This window comes from Oncorhynchus mykiss, chromosome 23 (assembly GCF_057628025.1).
Source record: "Oncorhynchus mykiss isolate SJ-2025 chromosome 23, ASM5762802v1, whole genome shotgun sequence".
Taxonomy (NCBI): Eukaryota; Metazoa; Chordata; class Actinopteri; order Salmoniformes; family Salmonidae; genus Oncorhynchus; species Oncorhynchus mykiss.
Window position 1 is genome coordinate 14,154,816 of NC_143044.1, and position 21,121 is coordinate 14,175,936.

Below are 21,121 nucleotides of genomic sequence, written 5' to 3' on the forward strand. Positions count from 1 at the left end.
AACAAACGGCTGTGATCATTCTGTAGTGGTCCCTGTTGCGTACAATCAAACCAGTGTGATTAGAAAGCTTGATTAGAATGATTATTAAGAACGTCCATTTTCGATTGACACAACAATCAGCATTTGAGCATTTGACTTTTTTTTCACAGATATATTTAGCAAAAACACAGTTCTTACAAAGTTATGTCCAGAATGTGACCAGTTTATTTTTTGGATGCAATGTTCAGACATTCACCGAAGTAGATACAGCATAACACAATCATCCAAACTGGAAAATGTAGGCTACATTTGTCTTAGTGGAAAGATTGACTTATCATAAGTTGTCATATTTGTATAACTTTCGACTGACAGAAACGTACTATTTAAAATTAATCACATCACCATTGATCAAAATTATTGAGTAAAAAACTTTCTAGAAATCAAAAGTAACCCGGGGATGGGTAGTTTGTGCACGCCCGGAATTTTTTTTTCTTCTTCTTCGCAACAACCAAAGATAAGAGCAGACAAGATTAGTTTGGTCTGTTAATAGTATGCATGTTGAAGGGGGTGTGTCGTCTACAATCATCCACTTCCCTTCATTCGCTTCTGAAAGTTTACCTGAAAGATGAGGGAACCATTTTTCACCTCATTATAACATCTTTGATCTGACAGATGTTTACGTGACACCCACAATGCATTGTATGATGTCAACAAACATGGCGCCACACATAGCTGGCAAATAGCTTCGCTCATTATTATCAGTACAACCTTCAAAAAAGTATTTTACACACATCATAGGTGTCCGTTACAAAATACGCAATAATCGGAATGCATTATGTCCCCAGTACTTGAAAACATGTGAATAAAACTGTAAATACATTATGCTCCATACATACATACATACTGTATGCACCTACAGTAGAATCGACAACACGATACACAGAAAATAAGGAAACTTATTCTATGTTTAGTTGAGCAACCACTGTACAGAAAATAAGGCACTTACTTTGATAGGAACGCACACGTGTCCAAAGTTATTATTTGTAAGGAAAACAACAAGAAAGGCAAAGCGACCACCAGTAAGAAAATGTTTGAATTCTTGCAAGACTGCGCAAATATATGCATACTTGATCTACGCAAACATGAGTGAAGCCTCAAACATAAATTGTCTGCATCGCTGAAATGGGCTACTTCTATGTGAATTAATGAGGAGGCGGAACACACCTCAATTCAAACTGCTTTTCGAAAATAATTAGAAATTGACAAGTTGAAACATAGCCTATAGATAATTAGTAGGCAGCATGTGTTGACTGTCCTGTTGCATAATAATCACATTTTGGAACAGTGAGTGCATGCTGACATGATGTGCATAAAACCACTCACGCTGGGGCGACCATAAGAGATATTTGGAACATTGTGAAATGGTTAATGCCCATGATTTTGGAATGAGATATTCGATGAGCAGCTATCCACATACTTTTGGTCATACAGTGTATCTCTCCCTTTCTGTGCATGTGTATTGTCTGTCAGTCTGTCTGTCTGTTTGTCTGTTTTCTAGTCCCTTTCGCACTCCCACTCCCGCACTCCCACACCTTTGTGTCACCTCTTTTTTACTGTAGAAAATATACTGTATGTATTGCTCAATTACAAAGCTTAAGTAGATGGGTGCATTATGATAAACTCTAGTTCATGGTCACTGAAGCAAACTTCTGTGAGGTGGAGGAGGGCTTAGCCTAGAGTGCAGACATACAAACACACACACACACACACACCACGATATCCTCTTTACTACTCCTCTTAATTTTGGCCTTTGTGCTGCATTTTTGTTGAAGAGCACATCAAATCAAATGTTATTGGTCACATACACAAGGTTAGCAGATGTTAATGCGGGTGTAGCGAAATGCTTGTGCTTCTAGTTCAGACAGGGCAGTAATATCTAACAGTAATCTAACAGTTCCACAACAACTACCCAATACCCACAAATCTAAGTAAAGGGATGGAATAAGAAAATATAAATACAGTGCCTTGCGAAAGTATTCAGCCCCCTTGAACTTTGCGACCTTTTGCCACATTTCAGGCTTCAAACATAAAGATATAAAACTGTATTTTTTTGTGAAGAATCAACAACAAGTGGGACACAATCATGAAGTGGAACAACATTTATTGGATATTTCTAACTTTTTTAACAAATCAAAAACTGAAAAATTGGGCGTGCAAAATTATTCAGCCCCCTTAAGTTAATACTTTGTAGCGCCACCTTTTGCTGCGATTACAGCTGTAAGTCGCTTGGGGTATGTCTCTATCAGTTTTGCACATCGAGAGACTGAAATTTTTTCCCATTCCTCCTTGCAAAACAGCTCGAGCTCAGTGAGGTTGGATGGAGAGCATTTGTGAATAGCAGTTTTCAGTTCTTTCCACAGATTCTCGATTGGATTCAGGTCTGGATTTTGACTTGGCCATTCTAAAACCTGGATATGTTTATTTTTGAACCATTCCATTGTAGATTTTGCTTTATGTTTTGGATCATTGTCTTGTTGGAAGACAAATCTCCGTCCCAGTGTCAGGTCTTTTGCAGACTCCATCAGGTTTTCTTCCAGAATGGTCCTGTATTTGGCTCCATCCATCAATTTTAACCATCTTCCCTGTCCCTGCTGAAGAAAAGCAGGCCCAAACCATGATGCTGCCACCACCATGTTTGACAGTGGGGATGGTGTGTTCAGGGTGATGAGCTGTGTTGCTTTTACGCCAAACATAACGTTTTGCATTGTTGCCAAAAAGTTCAATTTTGGTTTTATCTGACCAGAGCACCTTCTTCCACATGTTTGGTGTGTCTCCCAGGTGGCTTGTGGCAAACTTTAAACAACACTTTTTATGGATATCTTTAAGAAATGGCTTTCTTCTTGCCACTCTTCCATAAAGGCCAGATTTGTGCAATATACGACTGATTGTTGTCCTATGGACAGAGTCTCCCACCTCAGCTGTAGATCTCTGCAGTTCATCCAGAGTGATCATGGGCCTCTTGGCTGCATCTCTGATCAGTCTTCTCCTTGTATGAGCTGAAAGTTTAGAGGGACGGCCAGGTCTTGGTAGATTTGCAGTGGTCTGATACTCATTCCATTTCAATATTATCGCTTGCACAGTGCTCCTTGGGATGTTTAAAGCTTGGGAAATCTTTTTGTATCCAAATCCGGCTTTAAACTTCTTCACAACAGTATCTCGGACCTGCCTGGTGTGTTCCTTGTTCTTCATGATGCTCTCTGCGCTTTTAACGGACCTCTGAGACTATCACAGTGCAGGTGCATTTATACGGAGACTTGATTACACACAGGTGGATTGTATTTATCATCATTAGTCATTTAGGTCAACATTGGATCATTCAGAGATCCTCACTGAACTTCTGGAGAGTTTGCTGCACTGAAAGTAAAGGGGCTGAATAATTTTGCACGCCCAATTTTTCAGTTTTTGATTTGTTAAAAAAGTTTGAAATATCCAATAAATGTCGTTCCACTTCATGATTGTGTCCCACTTGTTGTTGATTCTTCACAAAAAAATACAGTTTTATATCTTTATGTTTGAAGCCTGAAATGTGGCAAAAGGTCGCAAAGTTCAAGGGGGCCGAATACTTTCGCAAGGCACTGTATATGGATGAGTGATGACCGAGCGGCATTGGCAAGATGTAATAGATGGTATAAAATACAGTATATACATATGAGATGAGTAATGCAAGATATGTAAACATTATTAAAGTGGCATTGTTTCAAGTGACTAGTGATACATTTATTACATCCAATTTTTTATTATTAAAGTGGCTAGAGATTTGAGTCAGGATGTTGGCAGCAGCCACTCAATGTTAGTGATGGTTGTTTAACAGTCTGATGGCCTTGAGATAGAAGCTGTTTTTCAGTCTCTCGGTCCCAGCTTTGACGCACCTGCACTGACCTCACCTTCTGGATGATAGAGGGGTGAACAAGCCGTGGCTCGGGTGGTTGTTGTCCTTGATGATCTTTTTGGCCTTCCTGTGACATCGGGTGGTGTAGGTGTCTTGGAGGGCAGGTAGTTTTCCCCCAGTGATGCATTGTGCAGACCTCACTACCCTCTGGAGAGACTTGCGGTTGTGGGCGGAGCAGTTGCCGTACAGGCGGTGATACAGCCCGATATCAAGCATGAATCAAATCTGATACATTTTGGTCAAAATATGAATATTGAAATGCTTGTAAATAAACTGTTTACAGTTTATGCTTATAATACCAGTGCAATGTTTATCTGCACAGGCAAACAAAACCCCATAACAATAATTATCCATTGTCCATTATCACTGGCTTTGACTTAATAGCATTCCTTAATTGGGTAACTCAAACCGCCTGGTAGATCATATTATATTATACCGCCTGGTAGATCAAAATTATTATTTTTTTTTACAACATTAGTAATTTAATCTTCTTTAATTATGTTTTACAGATCAACAACATTTGACAAATTTGCTATTTCCCACTTTATACACAATTAGTACAAATAATGTGTGGTAAACGAGGCTTGGTTTCAACCATCTTTGAATGCATGTTTAAAAAATTATGGGAGTCCGATAAAAAAACACATGATCATTTTATTAAATGGCATTGATTGAAATGATAAAATATACCAAACAAAATTAATTTGTTTAATTATATTTACAATTGGTTGTCAAAATTAGCTCAACTGCTGGAGCTGCCTGATAAAGGGTTAACGACCGAGTGTGTTTACCCCAGCAGAAGGCATAAACCATTTATGGTCTGTGAGCAAAAAGTCAGACAAGGGGAGCTGCTGTAAACCTGAAAGCACTAGTAAAGAGAGTAAGATTTTACCGTCAAGGCAAGCCCATAGAATACTGATGTGATGGAAACAATATGAGACCTGTCAAATAAAGTTTATAGTATGAGGGAAATGGGAAAGGACATACGTTTATTTAAAAAAATATTATATTATGTAGGCACACCATCTCTGACCCTGAGGGCCTTTCAGCTCACACTGCAGTAGCCACATGGCCTCGGGTTCTACTCCTTAGTGATAATTCAAGGTCAGAGCATGTCCTTACATGTTAGGGAACAATATATGGCTGGTGGTGTAATCTGAAATGGTGTGCTTTTATGGGTTGTGCATGGGCAAGATACTTAGCCTATGCCCTATGTTCACCTGAAATGTTTAAGCAGAAAGTGTCTGCTGTATAAATAAATAATTCAGACAGAATGCTTACACTTTTGTTACAATATTTGGTAGGTGCAGTGTGCAGTTGCTTAACAAAAATGCCTTTGGTTTATTGCCTTATTATGTTCAGTTTGGATCTACAGTAACATAAACCCCTGATTCTACACACATAGCCTGGATGCTACACTCATGCCCCTCAGCGTATCAGCAAGCTCTCTCTAATCGTTTCTCACTATCTTTGGCAGATGTATCTGTGTGAGTAAACCACCCAAGGGATCTAACCCCGTATTTGCTCAATTCTGTTCAGTTTGACTCTACAGCACAGACAACCTAATAGGCTGTCTCAAGGCCAAGTATAACCTATAGTAGAGAACAGCAAGAAAAAAAGGTGGAGTAAAAAATATAGCACTCTGAAGTGGTACATTAAAAAACATAGTTATGAGATAATCAGCCATTTGGAAGCATGATTAATCTTAATCAAAGGGTCATATTAAAGTCCCAGCTTTCATAAATGACTTTAAGTGTATTTGATTTGTGGATGGAGGGATGGGGGACATGGGTGGGGTGTTATATAACTCCAATAGATGTGTAAATCTAAAACTATGTTGTGTAGTCACAGTGTATCAGAGGTAGTTGGTCAAAGTTCACTTGCATGGAGAGTAACTGCCTGAGACCTCAAGACCAATGTTAGCACAAAGAGCTAACGGATATAAAATAGCTCAGCAGGCAAACACGACCATGAGTCATGTTCAAGACCTACAGTGCCTTCAGAATGTAGCTACACCCCTTGACAAAAATATAGTGTGAATTAAAAAGGGATTAAATTGAGATTTTTTTTTGTCACTGGCCTACACACAATTACCAATAATGTCAAATGGGAATTATGTTTTTCAAAATTTTTCAAATTAATTACAAAATTAAGCTGAAATGTCTTGAGTCAATAACTATTCTACCCCTTTGTTATGGCAAGCCTAAATGAATTCAGGAGTAAAAAACATCTTAAGTCACATAACAAGTTGCATTGACTTATTATGTGTGAAATAATAGTGTTTAACATGATTTTTGAATGACTACCTCATCTCTGTACCCCACACATACAATTATCTGTAAGGTCCCTCAGATGAGCAGTGAATTTCGAACACAGATTCAGCCACAAAGACCAGGGAGATTTTCCATGGCCTCACAAAGGACACATATTGGTAGATGGGTAAGGAACAAAAAAACAGACATTGAACATATCCCTTTATACATGCTGAAGTTATTAATTCGACGTTGTATGGTGTAACAGTACACCCAGTTATTACAAAGATACAGGAGTCCTTCCTAACTCAGTTGCCGGAGAGGAAGGAAACCTCTCAGGGATTTCTCCATGAGGCCAATGGTGACTTAAAACAATTACAGAGTTTAACTTCTTATGGGCAGGTGGGACTTTAGCCTCCCACCTGGCCAACATCTGGTGAAATTGTAGAGCGCAAAATTCAAACTAGAGAATTATAAATATTTAACTTTCATAAAATCACAAGTGTAATACATCAAAATAAAGCTTAACTTCTTGTTAATCCAGCCGCTGTGTCAGATTTCAAAAAGGCTTTATGCCGAAAGCACACCATGCGATTAGCTAAGGACCGCTCCCTTCATACAAAACAATGAAAAACATATTTCAACCAGGAGGGTGCGCAATAAAAGTCAGAAATAGCGATATAATAAATGCCTTAACTTTGATGATCTTCTTCTGTTGGCACTCCAAAAAGTCCCAGATACATCACAAATGGTCATTTTGTTCGATAATGTCCTTTATATCCATAAAAACTCAGTTTAGCTGGCGCGCTTCAGTCAATAATCCACCCAGTTTCCCTCCATCAAAATGCATACAAAATGAATCCCAAACATTACTAACAACCTTTTCCAAACAAGTCAAACAACATTTATAATAAAACCTCAGGTTCCCTAATACGTAAATAAACAATACAATTTAAGATGGAAAATCGTTATTGTCTTTACCGGAGAAAAATACAAAAGAACGTGCTCTCTTCCACACGCTTGAAAACACTGCAGCCAAAATAGGAGCCACCTAGAAAAACAAAAATTTCTGGCTCCTTTTTCCAAAAAACAGCATGAAACTCTTTCTAAAGACTGTTGACATCTAGTGGAAGCCCTAGGAACTGCAATCTGGGAGGATTTCACATTATAATAAAAGTGACAGCCATTGAAAACAGTGGTAGGCTGAACATTTTTTTTGGGGGGGGGGTGTGGCATATCAGTTCTGTTGTACTCACAGACATAATAGTAACAGTTTTAGAAACGTTAGAGTGTTTTCAATCCAAATCAACCAATTATATGCATATCCTGGGCTTCTGGGCCTAAGTAACAGGTAGTTTACTTTGGGCCCGCTTTTCATCCGGATGTGAAAATACTGCCCACTACCCAAGGCAGGTTAATGACTGTGATAGGAGAAAACTGAGGATGGATCAACAACATTGTAGTTACTCCACAATACTAACCTAATTGACAGAATGAAAAGAAGGAAGCCTCCTGTTTGCAATAAGGCACTAAAGTAATACTGCAAAAAATGTAGCAAAGCAATTAACTTTTGTCCTGAATACAAAGTGTCATCCCTTGGGCAATTCCAATACAACACATTATTGAGTACCATTCTCCATATTGTCAAGCATAGTGGTAGCTTCATCATGTTATCGGTATGCTTTTAATCATCATTAAGGACTGTGGAGTTTTGAAATGAATCATGGGCAAATATTGTACAATCTAGGTGTGCAAAGCTCTTAGAGACTGACCCAGAAACACCCACAGATGTAATTTTCTCAAAAGGAGATTCTAACATGTATTGACTCAGGTGTGTGAATACTTATGTAAATGAGATATTTCTGTATTTAATTTTAAATAAATGTGCAAAAAAAACAGTTTTCACTTTTTCATTATGGAGTATTGTGTGTAGATTTGTATTTATTTTGTCCATAATGATTTCAAGTTGTAATACAACTAAATGTGGAATAAGTCAAGGGGTATGAATAGTTTATGAAAGTGCTGTAGGTGCACGACCCGGTTAGGTGAATTGGGAATACGTTTGCTTTCCAAGCTGCTGTTGAAATGGTTACCTCTTTGTGCCTACTCTGACCTACTCCTGCGTGTAATAAAAAAGTATATGTTATTTATTATGTCCCCTATGGAAATATACAATATAAAAGGTTAAAATAGAGGAGTTCACTCATCTAACATGTCTGTCTTGGTCCTGTGTTTCTGGCCCAGGGCACTCCGGCCAGTCTAGTGCGTTACAGAGTGGAAGATGACCAATCACCTTACAGCGGTAGCATCTTTGATGTCGAGGAGGAGTCTGGGAGGATAATCACCAAGGTCAACCTCAACGAACAACCCAGTGTCACCTTCAAGGTAGGTGGTGATGATGATGCGTCGACAGACACGGTTGCCCTGTTTCTAGCTCCTAACCAACATATGATTTAGTTTATTTTGATGTTATTTCTTACATTATTTGCTCACACGTTTCTAGTACTATTAGCTACAGCCAAAAATAACTTTGGGATATTAAATTGAAGGTCACTCACCAGAAATTCGACTCCCCATATCTAGATCCTTTGTTTGGACTCCCCAAGCTAGCCCCAGGTGATTTTACAAAACGTCACCGCCGGAGAAGAGGGAGCAGGAGTGGGATCTTAGTTAGACTCAGGAGGCATGCATTCCACCTACCGCATCAAAGAATATTACTCACTAATGTTCAGTCTTTGGGCAATAAAATTGATAAACTCAGGACGACGATCTCCTTCCAGAGATAAGGGACTGTAACATACTCTGTTTTACGTAATTCTGTCTCTCTCCGGATATATTGTCCCTGTCCATACAACCAGTGGGTACTCCATTCATTTTTAGAGAGGAACAAAGGCCTCTCCAGGAAACAAAGAGATGGAGGGGATGTCTCATGATTAATAAAACACTAATGTGTGCTAATGTACAGGAAGTCCTTTTGTTGGAATATCTCACCATCAAAAGCCAATCGCATTACCTCCCGAGATCATTTTCTTTGGTTATAGTCCCTTGCTTGTGTTTCTTGGCCCAAGAAAGTCTATTCTTATTATTGGTGTACTTTCATATTGGTTTCTTTGCAACAATTCAGCCATGAAGACCTGATTCACGCGGTCTCCACTGAACAGTTGATGTTGAGATGTGTCTGTTACTTGAACTCTGTGAAGCATTTATTTGGGATGCAATTTCTGAGGCTGTTAAAACTTCTCTGGGATATGTGGGATGCTAGCGTCCCATGTAACAAACAGCCAGTGAAATTGCAGGGCGCCAAATTCAAAACAACAGAAAGCTCATAATTCAAATTCCTCAAACATACAAATATTATACACCATTTTAAAGATAAACATCTCGTTAATCCAGCCACAGTGTATGATTTCAAAAAGGCTTTACGGCGAAAGCACACCTTGTGATTGTTAGGTCAGCGCCAAGTCACAGAAAAACATACAGCTATTTTCCAAAGAAGTAGAGGTGTCACAAAACTCAGAAATAGCATTAAAATTAATCACTAACCTTTGATGATCTTCACCGGATGGCAATCGCAGGAAACCCAGTTCCACAATAAATGTTTGTTTTGTTCGATAAAGTCCATCATTTATGTCCAAATACCTCCTTTTTGTTTGCGCGTTTAGCCCAGTAATCCAAATGCACAGTGCGCGAGCAATTAGTTCAGATGAAAAGTCAAAAAAGTTATATTACAGTTCGTAGAAACATGTCAAACGATGTATAGAATAAATCTTTAGCATATTTTTAACATAAATCTTCAATAATATTTCAACCGGACAATTCCTTTGTCTTTAGAAATTAAAAGGAACGCAGCTAACTCTCACGGCCGCGCGCCTGACATGACATTCTGCTAGACCTCTGACTCAAACAGCTCTTATTCCTTCCCCCTTCACAGTAGAAGCCTGAAACAAGGTTATAAAGATTGTTGACATCCAGTGGAAGCTTTAGAAAGTGCAATATGACCCCATAGACACTGTATATTGGTTAGGCAAAGACTTGAAAACCTACAAACCTCAGATTTCCCACTTCCTGGTTGGATTTGTTTCTCAGGTTTTTGCCTGCCATATGAGTTCTGTTATACTCACAGACATCATTCAAACAGTATTAAAAACTTCAGAGTGTTTTCTATCCACATCTACTACTTCTATGCATATTCTAGCTTTTGGGCCTGAGTAGCAGGCAGTTTACTCTGTGCACTCATGAACTTATCCTTTGCAGCAAAGGTAACTCTGGGTCTTCCTTTCCTGTGGCAGTTTCATTATAGCACTTGATGGTTTTTGCGACTGCACTTGAAGAAACTTTCAAAGTTCTTGACATTTTCCGAATTGACTGACCTTCATGTCTTAAAGTAATGATGGACTGTCGTTTCTCTTTGCTTATTTGAACTGTTCTTGCCATAATATGGACTCGGTCTTTTACCAAATAGGGCTATCTTCTGTATACCAACTCTGCCTTGTCACAACACAACTGATTGGCTATAACAGATTTTTTTTGTTGTTAATATTTTTATATTAATATATTATATATTAGAATAGACTAAAATAGAGTAGAATAAAACGTGATTGTCCATACAGGATGGACAGTTTTCTTTGGCATCACCTTACAATAAAGGGATCACATTCACATACATTCTCACATCATACACATTTAAAGCAGTCAGTCCATCATATTGTATACATTAAAAACATAGAGGACATTGATACATTCACTCATAACTGACCACTGTCCCAACTGCACTGGATAGATAAGTACATACTGATACAATTTACGTTGCATTAGTAGTCCAACAGCACAAAGAACGAATGAATGTTTGAACACGTTCTTCTTGGCCATGGGCATTCTGAAGTGGATGGAAACCTCACTCAGTAGTCGTTTCAGCAGTGTGTGTATTTGCATTGTATTGAATTCTGAACTAAAATCAATAAATAAAATCTGTGCATAGGATTTTGCATGTTGGATGTGACTAGCCACCATTTTCACCAAGGTCAGGGTAGCATCCTCAGTCCCCCTCTGTACCTTGTAGGCAAACTGTAACGGGTCCAGTTTATCTTCTATGGACAGGGTAAGGTGTTTACTGACAACCCTTTCCATGCATTTGGCCAGAAGGGGCATTAGGGCCACAGGTCGAAAGTAATTTGGTGATTCGCACCCTAGCAATGCCTTCATCTTTTTATTCTTCAGGCCATTATACAGACTCCACTTGTGACTAAACCACGATTTACCTGCATATTAAGTTCCTGAAATGATACAATTCATACACACACTCCCACAGAAGGTCATCTGATTGTATGTGGAGGTAACCTTAGCTCAGCGTAACCTTGGCAGTAAGCGCTAGGAGCAGGTGCTGAGTGATTTTAGGTTCTAATAAGTCTCTCTCTTTCTCTCTCTCTTGCAAGAATGTTGGATCGATAGATTCATACACACTCTCTGGGTGGGTTGAAGCTTGTTCCCAGACCTTTTTGTCCCCTTTCCAACCTCTCCTGTTATTAGTTTTCATGCCCTACATACGTGCAGAATAGATGGCAAATTAGTAATGCATGTGCTTATGTGTGTTCTCAGTTGGTGGTGATAGCCTTTGACGATGGAGAGCTAGTGAAGGAGAACCGGACCCTGGTGGAGATCACTGTTCTCCAGCCCTCCAGGATCCCCATCTTCACTGAGGAGGAGTACAGGTAACACAAACAAACACATAAACACGCATGCAGGCACAAGTGCATGCACACCCACACACACTAACACTAAAACATTTTAGTGATCCTCTTGGTGGGGGAAAGAAAAAAGGTTTTAAAGTGAATTTCCTCCAATTCTACGCATTTTGCTATGGGACGTAGAAAAATTTTTGCAGTTAAAAAAACATATTTCATGCAATTCTACACATTGTGGCATGGGGCGGACAGAACATTTTGCAGTTTGGAAGCGCAACAGAAGCCAATAAACAAATTATCTGATAGAAAACCTCCTATGTGGTGTCGATATTAGTCAGAAACATTCTATTGTCAAATTTCACAATAAAGTGTAAATAGAATGATTTTGTCAGTCTCGTCCAAAACAGAGTTTTGTAAGTGAGTTCGTCATGACGTACTTGAGGGTTGGGTTTTGATTTCGACAATGCTGACTTGCCTACTAACACAGAATACAAAGCTGGGGTGAATGAGCTTCATTCAATCCTACCACAGAACGCACAAGACAGTGAGACAGACCTGCCCATCAACGCAGTACATCTGACTTTGTTAACATGTCTAACAGAATCATGTTACACAATACACAATACAAATCAAATCAAATCACATTTTATTTGTCACATACACATGGTTAGCAGATGTTAGTGCGAGTGTAGCGAAATGCTTGTGCTTCTAGTTCCGACAATGCAGTAATAACCAACAAGTAATCTAAGTAACAATTCCAAAACTACTACCTTATAGACACAAGTGTAAGGGGATAAAGAATATGTACATAAAGATATATGAATGAGTGATGGTACAGAGCGGCATAGGCAAGATACAGTAGATGGTATTGAGTACAGTATATACATATGAGATGAGTATGTAAACAAAGTGGCATAGTTAAAGTGGCTAGTGATACATGTATTACATAAGGATGCAGTAGATGATATAGAGTACAGTATATACATATACATATGAGATGAGTAATGTAGGGAACACTATATTAGGTAGCATTGTTTAAAGTGGCTAGTGATATATTTTACATCATTTCCCATCAATTCCCATTATTAAAGTGGCTGGAGTTGAGTCAGTGTGTTGGCAGCAGCCACTCAATGTTAGTGGTGGCTGTTTAACAGTCTGATGGCCTTGAGATAGAAGCTGTTTTTCAGTCTCTCGGTCCCAGCTTTGATGCACCTGTACTGACCTCGCCTTATGGATGATAGCGGGGTGAACATGCAGTGGCTCGGGTGGTTGCTGTCCTTGATGATCTTTATGGCCTTCCTGTGACATCGGGTGGTGTAGAGGTCCTGGAGGGCAGGTAGTTTGCCCCCGGTGATGCGTTGTGCAGACCTCACTACCCTCTGGAGAGCCTTACGGTTGTGGGCGGAGCAGTTGCCGTACCAGGCGGTGGGTGATACAGCCCGACAGGATGCTCTCGATTGTGCATCTGTAGAAGTTTGTGAGTGCTTTTGGTGATAAGCCGAATTTCTTCAGCCTCCTGAGGTTGAAGAGGCGCTGCTGCGCCTTCTTCACGATGCTGTCTGTGTGGGTGGACCAATTCAGTTTGTCTGTGATGTGTACGCCGAGGAACTTAAAACTTACTACCCTCTCCACTACTGTTCCATCGATGTGGATAGGGGGGTGTTCCCTCTGCTGTTTCCTGAAGTCCACAGTCGTAGTTTTGTTGACGTTGAGTGTGAGGTTATTTTCCTGACACCACACTCCGAGGGCCCTCACCTCCTCCCTGTAGGCCGTCTCGTCATTGTTGGTAATCAAGCCTACCACTGTTGTGTCGTCCGCAAACTTGATGATTGAGTTGGAGGCGTGCGTGGCCACTCAGTCGTGGGTGAACAGGGAGTACAGGAGAGGGCTCAGAACGCACCCTTGTGGGGCCCCAGTGTTGAGGATCAGCGGGGTGGAGATGTTGTTGCCTACCCTCACCACCTGGGGGCGGCCCGTCAGGAAGTCCAGTACCCAGTTGCACAGGGCGGGGTCGAGACCCAGGGTCTCGAGCTTGATGGCGAGCTTGGAGGGCACTATGGTGTTAAATGCCGAGCTGTAGTCGATGAACAGCATTCTCACATAGGTATTCCTCTTGTCCAGATGGGTTAGGGCAGTGTGCAGTGTGGTTGAGATTGCATCGTCTGTGGACCTATTTGGGCGGTAAGCAAATTGGAGTGGGTCTAGGGTGTCAGGTAGGGTGGAGGTGATATGGTCCTCGATTACATTTGATTGTGAGGAATTCTAAATTAGGTGAACAGAAGGACTTGAGTTCCTGTATGTTGTTTTCGCCACACCACGTCACGTTAACCATAAAGCATAGGCCCCCGCCCTTCTTCTTACCAGAAAGATGTTTGTTTCTGTCGGCGCGATGCGTGGAGAAACCCGCTGGCTGCACCGCCTCCGATAGCGTCTCTCCAGTGAGCCATGTTTCCGTGAAGCAAAGAACGTTACAGTCTCTGATGTCCCTCTGGACTGCTACCCTTGCGCAGATTTCATCAACCTTGTTGTCAAGAGACTGGACATTGGCGAGGAGAATGCTAGGGAGTGGTGCACGATGTGCCCGTCTCCGGAGTCTGACCAGAAGACCGCTTCGTTTTCCCCTTTTTCAAAGTTGTTTTTTGGGGTCGCTGGCTGGGATCCATTCCGTTGTCCTGGGTGAAAGGCAGAACACAGAGTCCGCTTCGCGAAAGTCATATTCTTGGTCGTACTGATGGTGAGTTGACACTGCTCTTATGTTCAGTAGTTCTTCTCGACTGTATGTAATGAAACCTAAGATGACCTGGGGTACCAATGTAAGAAATAACACGTAAAAATACAAAAAACTGCATAGTTTCCTAGGAACGCGAAGCGAGGCGGCCATCTCTGTCGGCGCCATTTTGTTCGATAATATGCATATTTATATCCACAAATCTCAGTTTACATTGGCGCCATGTTCAGAAATGCCTCCAAAATATCCGGAGTAATTACAGAGAGCTACGTCAGAAAACAGAAATACTCATCATAAACTTTGACGAAAGATACATGTTTTACATATAATTAAAGATACACTGGTTCTTAATGCAACCGCTGTGTCAGATTTTTTTTTAAACGTTACGAAAAAAGCATACCATGCAATAATCTGAGACGGCGCTCAGACTGCTCAAAAAAAATAAAGGGAACACTTAAACAACACAATGTAACTCCAAGTCAATAACACTTCTGTGAAATCAAACTGTCCACTTAGGAAGCAACACTGATTGACAATAAATGTCACATGCTGTTGTGCAAATGGAATAGACAACAGCTGGAAAATGATAGGCAATTAGCAAGACACCCCCAATAAAGGAGTGGTTCTGCAGGTGGTGACCACAGACCACTTCTCAGTTCCTATGCTTCCTGGCTGATGTTTTGGTCACTTTTGAATGCTGGTGGTGCTTTCACTCTAGTGGTAGCATGAGACGGAGTCTACAACCCACACAAGTGACTCAGGTAGTGCAGCTCATCCAGGATGGCATATCAATGCGAGCTGTGGCAAGAAGGTTTGCTGTGTCTGTCAGCGTAGTGTCCAGAGCATGGAGGCGCAACCAGGAGACAGGCCAGTACATCAGGAGACGTGGAGGAGGCCATAGGAGGGCAACAACCCAGCAGCAGGACTGCTACGTCCGCCTTTGTGCAAGGAGGAGCAGGAGGAGCACTGCCAGAGCCCTGCAAAATGACCTCCAGCAGGCCACAAATGTGCATGTGTCTGCTCAAACTGTCAGAAACAGACTCCATGAGGGTGGCATGAGGGCCCGACATCCACAGGTGGGGGTTGTGCTTACAGCCCAACACCGTGCAGGACATTTGGCATTTGCCAGAGAACACCAAGATTGGAAAATTCGCCACTGGCGCCCTGTGCTCTTCACAGATGAAAGCAGGTTCACACTGAGTATGTGACAGACGTGACAGAGTCTGGAGACGCCGTGGAGAACGTTCTGCTGCCTGCAACATCCTCCAGCATGACCGGTTTGGCGGTGGGTCAGTCATGGTGTGGGGTGGCATTTCTTTGGGGGGCCGCACAGCCCTCCATGTGCTCGCCAGAGGTAGCCTGACTGCAATTAGGTACCGAGATGAGATCCTCAGACCCCTTGTGAGACCATATGCTGGTGTGGTTGGCCCTGGGTTCCTCCTAATGCAAGACAATGCTAGACCTCATGTGGCTGGAGTGTGTCAGCAGTTCCTGCAAGAGGACGGCACTGATGCCATGGACCGGCCCTCCCGTTCCCCAGACCTGAATCCAATTGAGCACATTTGGTACATCATGTCTCTCTCCATCCACCAACGCCACGTTGCACCACAGAATGTCCAGGAGTTGGCGGATGCTTTAGTCCAGGTCTGAGAGGAGATCCCTCAGGAGACCATCTGCCACCTCATCAAGAGCATACCCAGGCGTTGTAGGAAGGTCATACAGGCACGTGGTATTCACACACACACTACTGAGCCTCATTTTGACTTGTTTTAAGGACATTACATCAAAGTTGGATCAGCCTGTAGTGTGGTTTTCCACTTTCATTTTGAGTGTGACTCCAAATCCAGACCTCCATGGGTTGATAAATTTGATTTCCATTGATACTTTTTGTGTGATTTTCTTGTCAGCACATTCAACTATGTAAAGAAAAAAGTATTTAATAAGAATATTTCATTCATTCAGATCTAGGATGTGTTATTTTAGTGTTCCCTTTATTTTTTTGAGCAGTGTATATTTCTGTTGGAGTCAACAGAAATACGAAATTATATCATAAATATTCCCTTACCTTTGATGATCTTTCATCAGAATGCAGTGCAAGGAATCCTAGTTCCGCAATAAATCGTTGTTTTGTTCCATAATGTTCATTACTAGTGTCCAATTAGCTACTTTTGCTAGCACGTTTAGTTCACATGTCCAAAAGCTGGCGCTGGTCCAGGCGAACTCAGACGAAAACTTCAAAAAGTTATTTTCCAGGTCGAATAAACTGGTCAAACTAAGCAGAGAATCAATCTTCAGGATGTTATTATCATATATATCCAATAACGTTCCAACCGGAACATTATTTTTTGTCTACAGAGTAATGTAACGCAAGGCGATAGAATGACTACTGCGTTTAACCAGGAACTGGCATTCTCGCAGACCAGTGACTCAAATAGCTGCCATCCAGTCCCACATCACACTAGAGGCTTCCTTCCACGTTCTACTGACTGTTGACATCTAGTGGAAGGCGTAGGAAGTACGAACAGATCCATATCTTATTTGGATGTGAATAGGCGATGTGTTGAAAATCAACCAGCTCCAGAATTTCCACTTTCTGTTTGGAAGTTAGCCTGCCCTATGAATTCTGTTATACTCACATACATAATTCAAACTGTTTTAGAAACCTCAGTGTGTTCTATCCAATAGTAATAATAATATGCATATATTAGCATCTGAGACAGAGTAGGAGGCAGTTCACTATGGGCACGCAATTCATCCAAAGTGAAAATGCTGCCCCCTATCCCTAAAAGGTTCATACGTTGTCTTTTGGGCTCCACCAAAGTTTAGGGTGCCAGTGCTTTCAGTGGTCGACCGTCCAACTGCTCCAACTGGAGAAGATTGTTGGCCCCCGAGGTAACCCTAGGAAGACAAAGACAAAAATATCAGTGTTAGGGATACTACAACTATCCTCAGGTTATTTTGTGTGCAAAAGCAAATAGTTATTATCTGATATTTTTTATATTCACCTTAACAGATGGTGACCCCAGCTAGGAGCGAAAGAGCAACGAGGTTTCCCAGGTTTAGCCTTCCTTTCGTCCTTACAAACTAAGTAATTCACCGGATGTTGTAGCACTTGGTCCCCTTCTTGATTCTGCTCCGGTAGCTCTCCTTCTGTTTCTTCTGCGCCTTGTCAATGTTCAGTCTCACCTTGATTGATAACAGGAATAAATGCAATTATATTTCATATCACAAATACATTTCTTGCATATCCATTGGAAGGCCGGAAAATTAATTTACAATAATTTTTACCTGGTCAAAAATTCCTCGAAGGCATCTGATCTGGCTCGACAACATCCACCACATCAGGTGGGGTTTCAGTGATCTGTAAGTATGTTATACGAAAATGGCAATAGACAAACAACAACAAATCAAATCAATTGTATTTATGTAGCCCTTCGTACATCAGCTAATATCTCTAAGTGCTGTACAGAAACCCAGCCTAAAACCCCAAACAGCAAGCAATGCAGGTGTAGAAGCACGGTGGCTAGGAAAAACTCCCTAAAAAGGCCAAAACCTAGGAAGAAACCTAGAGAGGAACCAGGCTATATGGGGTGGCCAGTCCTCTTCTGGCTGTGCCGGGTGGAGATTAAAACAGATCATGGCTAAGATGTTCAGATGTTCATAAATGACCAGCATGGTCAAATAATAATAATCACAGGCAGAACAGTTGAAACTGGAGCAGCAGCACGGCCAGGTGGACTGGGGACAGCAAGGAGTCATCATGCCAGGTAGCCCAGCGGCATGGTCCTAGGGCTCAGGTCCTCCGAGAGGGAGAAAGAAAGAGAGAAAGAGAGAATTAGAGATAGCATACTTAAATTCACACAGGACACCGGATAGGACAGGAGAAGTACTCCAGATATAACAAACTGACCCTAGCCCCCCGACACTGTGGCCCCATCCGATGATACCCCCGGACAGGGCCAAACAGGAAGGATATAACCCCACCCACTTTGCCAAAGCACAGCCCCCACACCACTTGAGGGATATCTTCAACCACCAACTTACCATCCTGAGACAAGGCCGAGTATAGCCCACAAAGATCTCTGCCACAGCACAACCAAAGGGGGAGCGCCAAACCAGACAGGAAGATCACATCAGTGACTCAACCCACTCAAGTGACGCACCCCTCCCAGGGATGGCATGAAAGAGTACCAGTAAGCCAGTGACTCAGCCCCTGTAATAGGGTTAGAAGCAGAGAATCCCAGTGGAAAGAGGGGAACCGGCCAGGCAGAGACAGCAAGGACGGTTCGTTGCTCCAGAGCCTTTCCGTTTACCTTCACACTCCTGGGCCAGACTACACTCAATCATATGACCCACTGAAGATATGAGTCTTCAGTAAAGACTTAAAGGTTGAGACCAAGTCTGCGTCTCTCACATGGGTAGGCAGACCATTCCATAAAAATTGAGCTCTATAGGAGAAAGCCCTGCCTCCAGCTGTTTGCTTAGAAATTCTAGGGACAATTAGGAGGCCTGCGTCTTGTGACCGTAGCGTACGTGCAGGTATGTACGGCAGGACCAAATCACAGAGATAGTTAGGAGCAAGCCCATGTAATGCTTTGTAGGTTAGCAGTTAAACCTTCAAATCGGCCCTTGCCTTGACAGGAAGCCAGTGTAGGGAGCCTAGCACCGGAGTAATATGATCAAATTTTGGGGTTCTAGTCAGGATTCTAGCAGCCGTATTTAGCACTAACTGAAGTTTATTTAGTACTTTATCCGGGTGTCCGGAAAGTATATCATTGCAGTAGTCTAACCTAGAAGTAACAAAAGCATGGATACATTTTTCTGCATCATTTTTGGTCAGAAAGTTTCTGATTTTTGCAATGTTACGTAGGTGGAAAAAAGCTGTCCTTGAAACAGTCTTGATATGTTCGTCAAAAGAGAGATCAGGGTCCAGAGTAACGCCGAGGTCCTTCACAGTTTTATTTGAGACGACTGTACAACCATTAAGATTAATTGTCAGATTCAACAGAAGATCTCTTTGTTTTTTGGGACCTAGAACAAGCATCTCTGTTTTGTCCTAGTTTAAAAGTAGAACGTTTGCAGCCATCCACTTCCTTATGTCTGAAACACAGGCTTCTAGTGAGGGCATTGAAATGTACAGCTGTGTGTCATCCGCATGGCGGTGAAAGTTAACATTATGTTTTTGAAAGACATCCCCAAGAGGTAAAATATATAGTGAAAACAATAGTGGTCCTAAAACGGAACCTTGAGGAACACCGAAATTTACAGTTGATTTGTCAGAGGACAAAGCATTCACAGAGACAAACTGATATATTTTCGACAGATTAGATCTATACCAGGCCAGAACTTGTCCGTGTAGACCAATTTGGGTTTCCAATCTCTCCAAAAGAATGTGGTGATCGATGGTATCAAAAGCAGCACTAAGGTCTAGGAGCACAAGGATAGATGCAGAGCCTTGGTCTGATGCCATTAAAAGGTCATTTACCACCTTCACAAGTGCAGTCTCTGTGCTCTGATGGGGTCTAAAACTAGACTGAAGCATTTTGAATACATTGTTTGTCTTCAGGAAGGCAGTGAGTTGCTGCGCGACAGCCTTTTCTGAAATTTCTGAAAACGAAGTGATCTAAAATTTGAAAGACTACAGTATATGTAATAATTTTAAAAACAATTGCATTGTAAACATTTGAAGTCAGAAGTTTACTTACACCTTAACCAAATACATTTAAACTCAGTCTTTCACAATTCCTGACATTTAATCCTAGTAAAAATTCCCTGCCTTAAGTCAGTTAGGATCACCACTTTATTTTAAGAATGTGAAATGTCAGAGTAATAGTAGAGAGAATAATTTATTTCAGTTTTTATTTCTTTCATCACATTCCCAGTGGGTTAGACGTTTACATACACTCAATTAGTATTTAGTAGCATTGCCTTTAAATTGTTTAACTTGGGTCAAACGTTTCAGGTAGCCTTCCACAATAAGTTGGGTGAATTCTGTCCCATTCCTCCTGACAGAGCTGGTGTAACTAAGTCAGGTCTGAGTCAGCAAAGCACCCTCACAACATGATGCTCCCACCCCCGTGCTTCAAGGTTGAGATGGTGTTCTTCGGCTTGCAAGCATCCCCCTTTTTCCTCCAAACATAATAAGGGTCATCATTATTATTATTATTTTTTTCCCACAATCTTTTTTTAATTTAATTTGATTTATTTCACCTTTATTTAACCAGGTAGGCAAGTTGAGAACCAGTTCTTATTTACAATTGCGTCCTGGCCAAGATAAAGCAAAGCAGTTCGACAAATACAACAACACAGTTACAGTTACACGTGGAGTAAAACAAACATAGTCAATAATACAGTAGAAAAATAAGTCTATATACCATGTGAGCAAATGAGGTGAGATAAGGGAGGTAAAGGCAAAATAAGGCCATGGTGGCGAAGTAAATACAATATAGCAAGTGAAACACTGGAATGGTAGATTTGCAGTGGAAGAATGTGCGAAGAAGAAATAGAAATAGTGGGGTGCAAAGAAGCGGGG

The 21,121-nt window shown here is 41.3% G+C and overlaps 1 protein-coding gene and 1 long non-coding RNA gene across 2 annotated transcripts in view; one reads left to right on the top strand and one right to left on the bottom strand.

The window, feature by feature from the left end:
* Positions 1-7,847: 7,847 nt before the first annotated feature.
* The window catches only part of LOC110502464 (protocadherin-15-like), a 98,963-nt gene continuing 85,689 nt past the window's right edge, over positions 7,848-21,121 (top strand). Inside the window, exons 1-3 of the mRNA XM_090218050.1 lie at positions 7,848-7,856; positions 8,425-8,565; positions 11,776-11,888. Coding sequence (XP_090074176.1) covers positions 7,848-7,856; positions 8,425-8,565; positions 11,776-11,888 — 263 coding nt within the window. The remainder of the gene's footprint in view (positions 7,857-8,424; positions 8,566-11,775; positions 11,889-21,121) is intronic.
* On the bottom strand, positions 16,555-18,167 carry LOC149972515 (uncharacterized). Its single transcript, XR_016491197.1, has 3 exons — positions 17,878-18,167; positions 17,595-17,775; positions 16,555-17,487 (listed from the first exon to the last, which is right to left on the bottom strand). It is a non-coding gene; the product is annotated as an uncharacterized LOC149972515 (long non-coding RNA).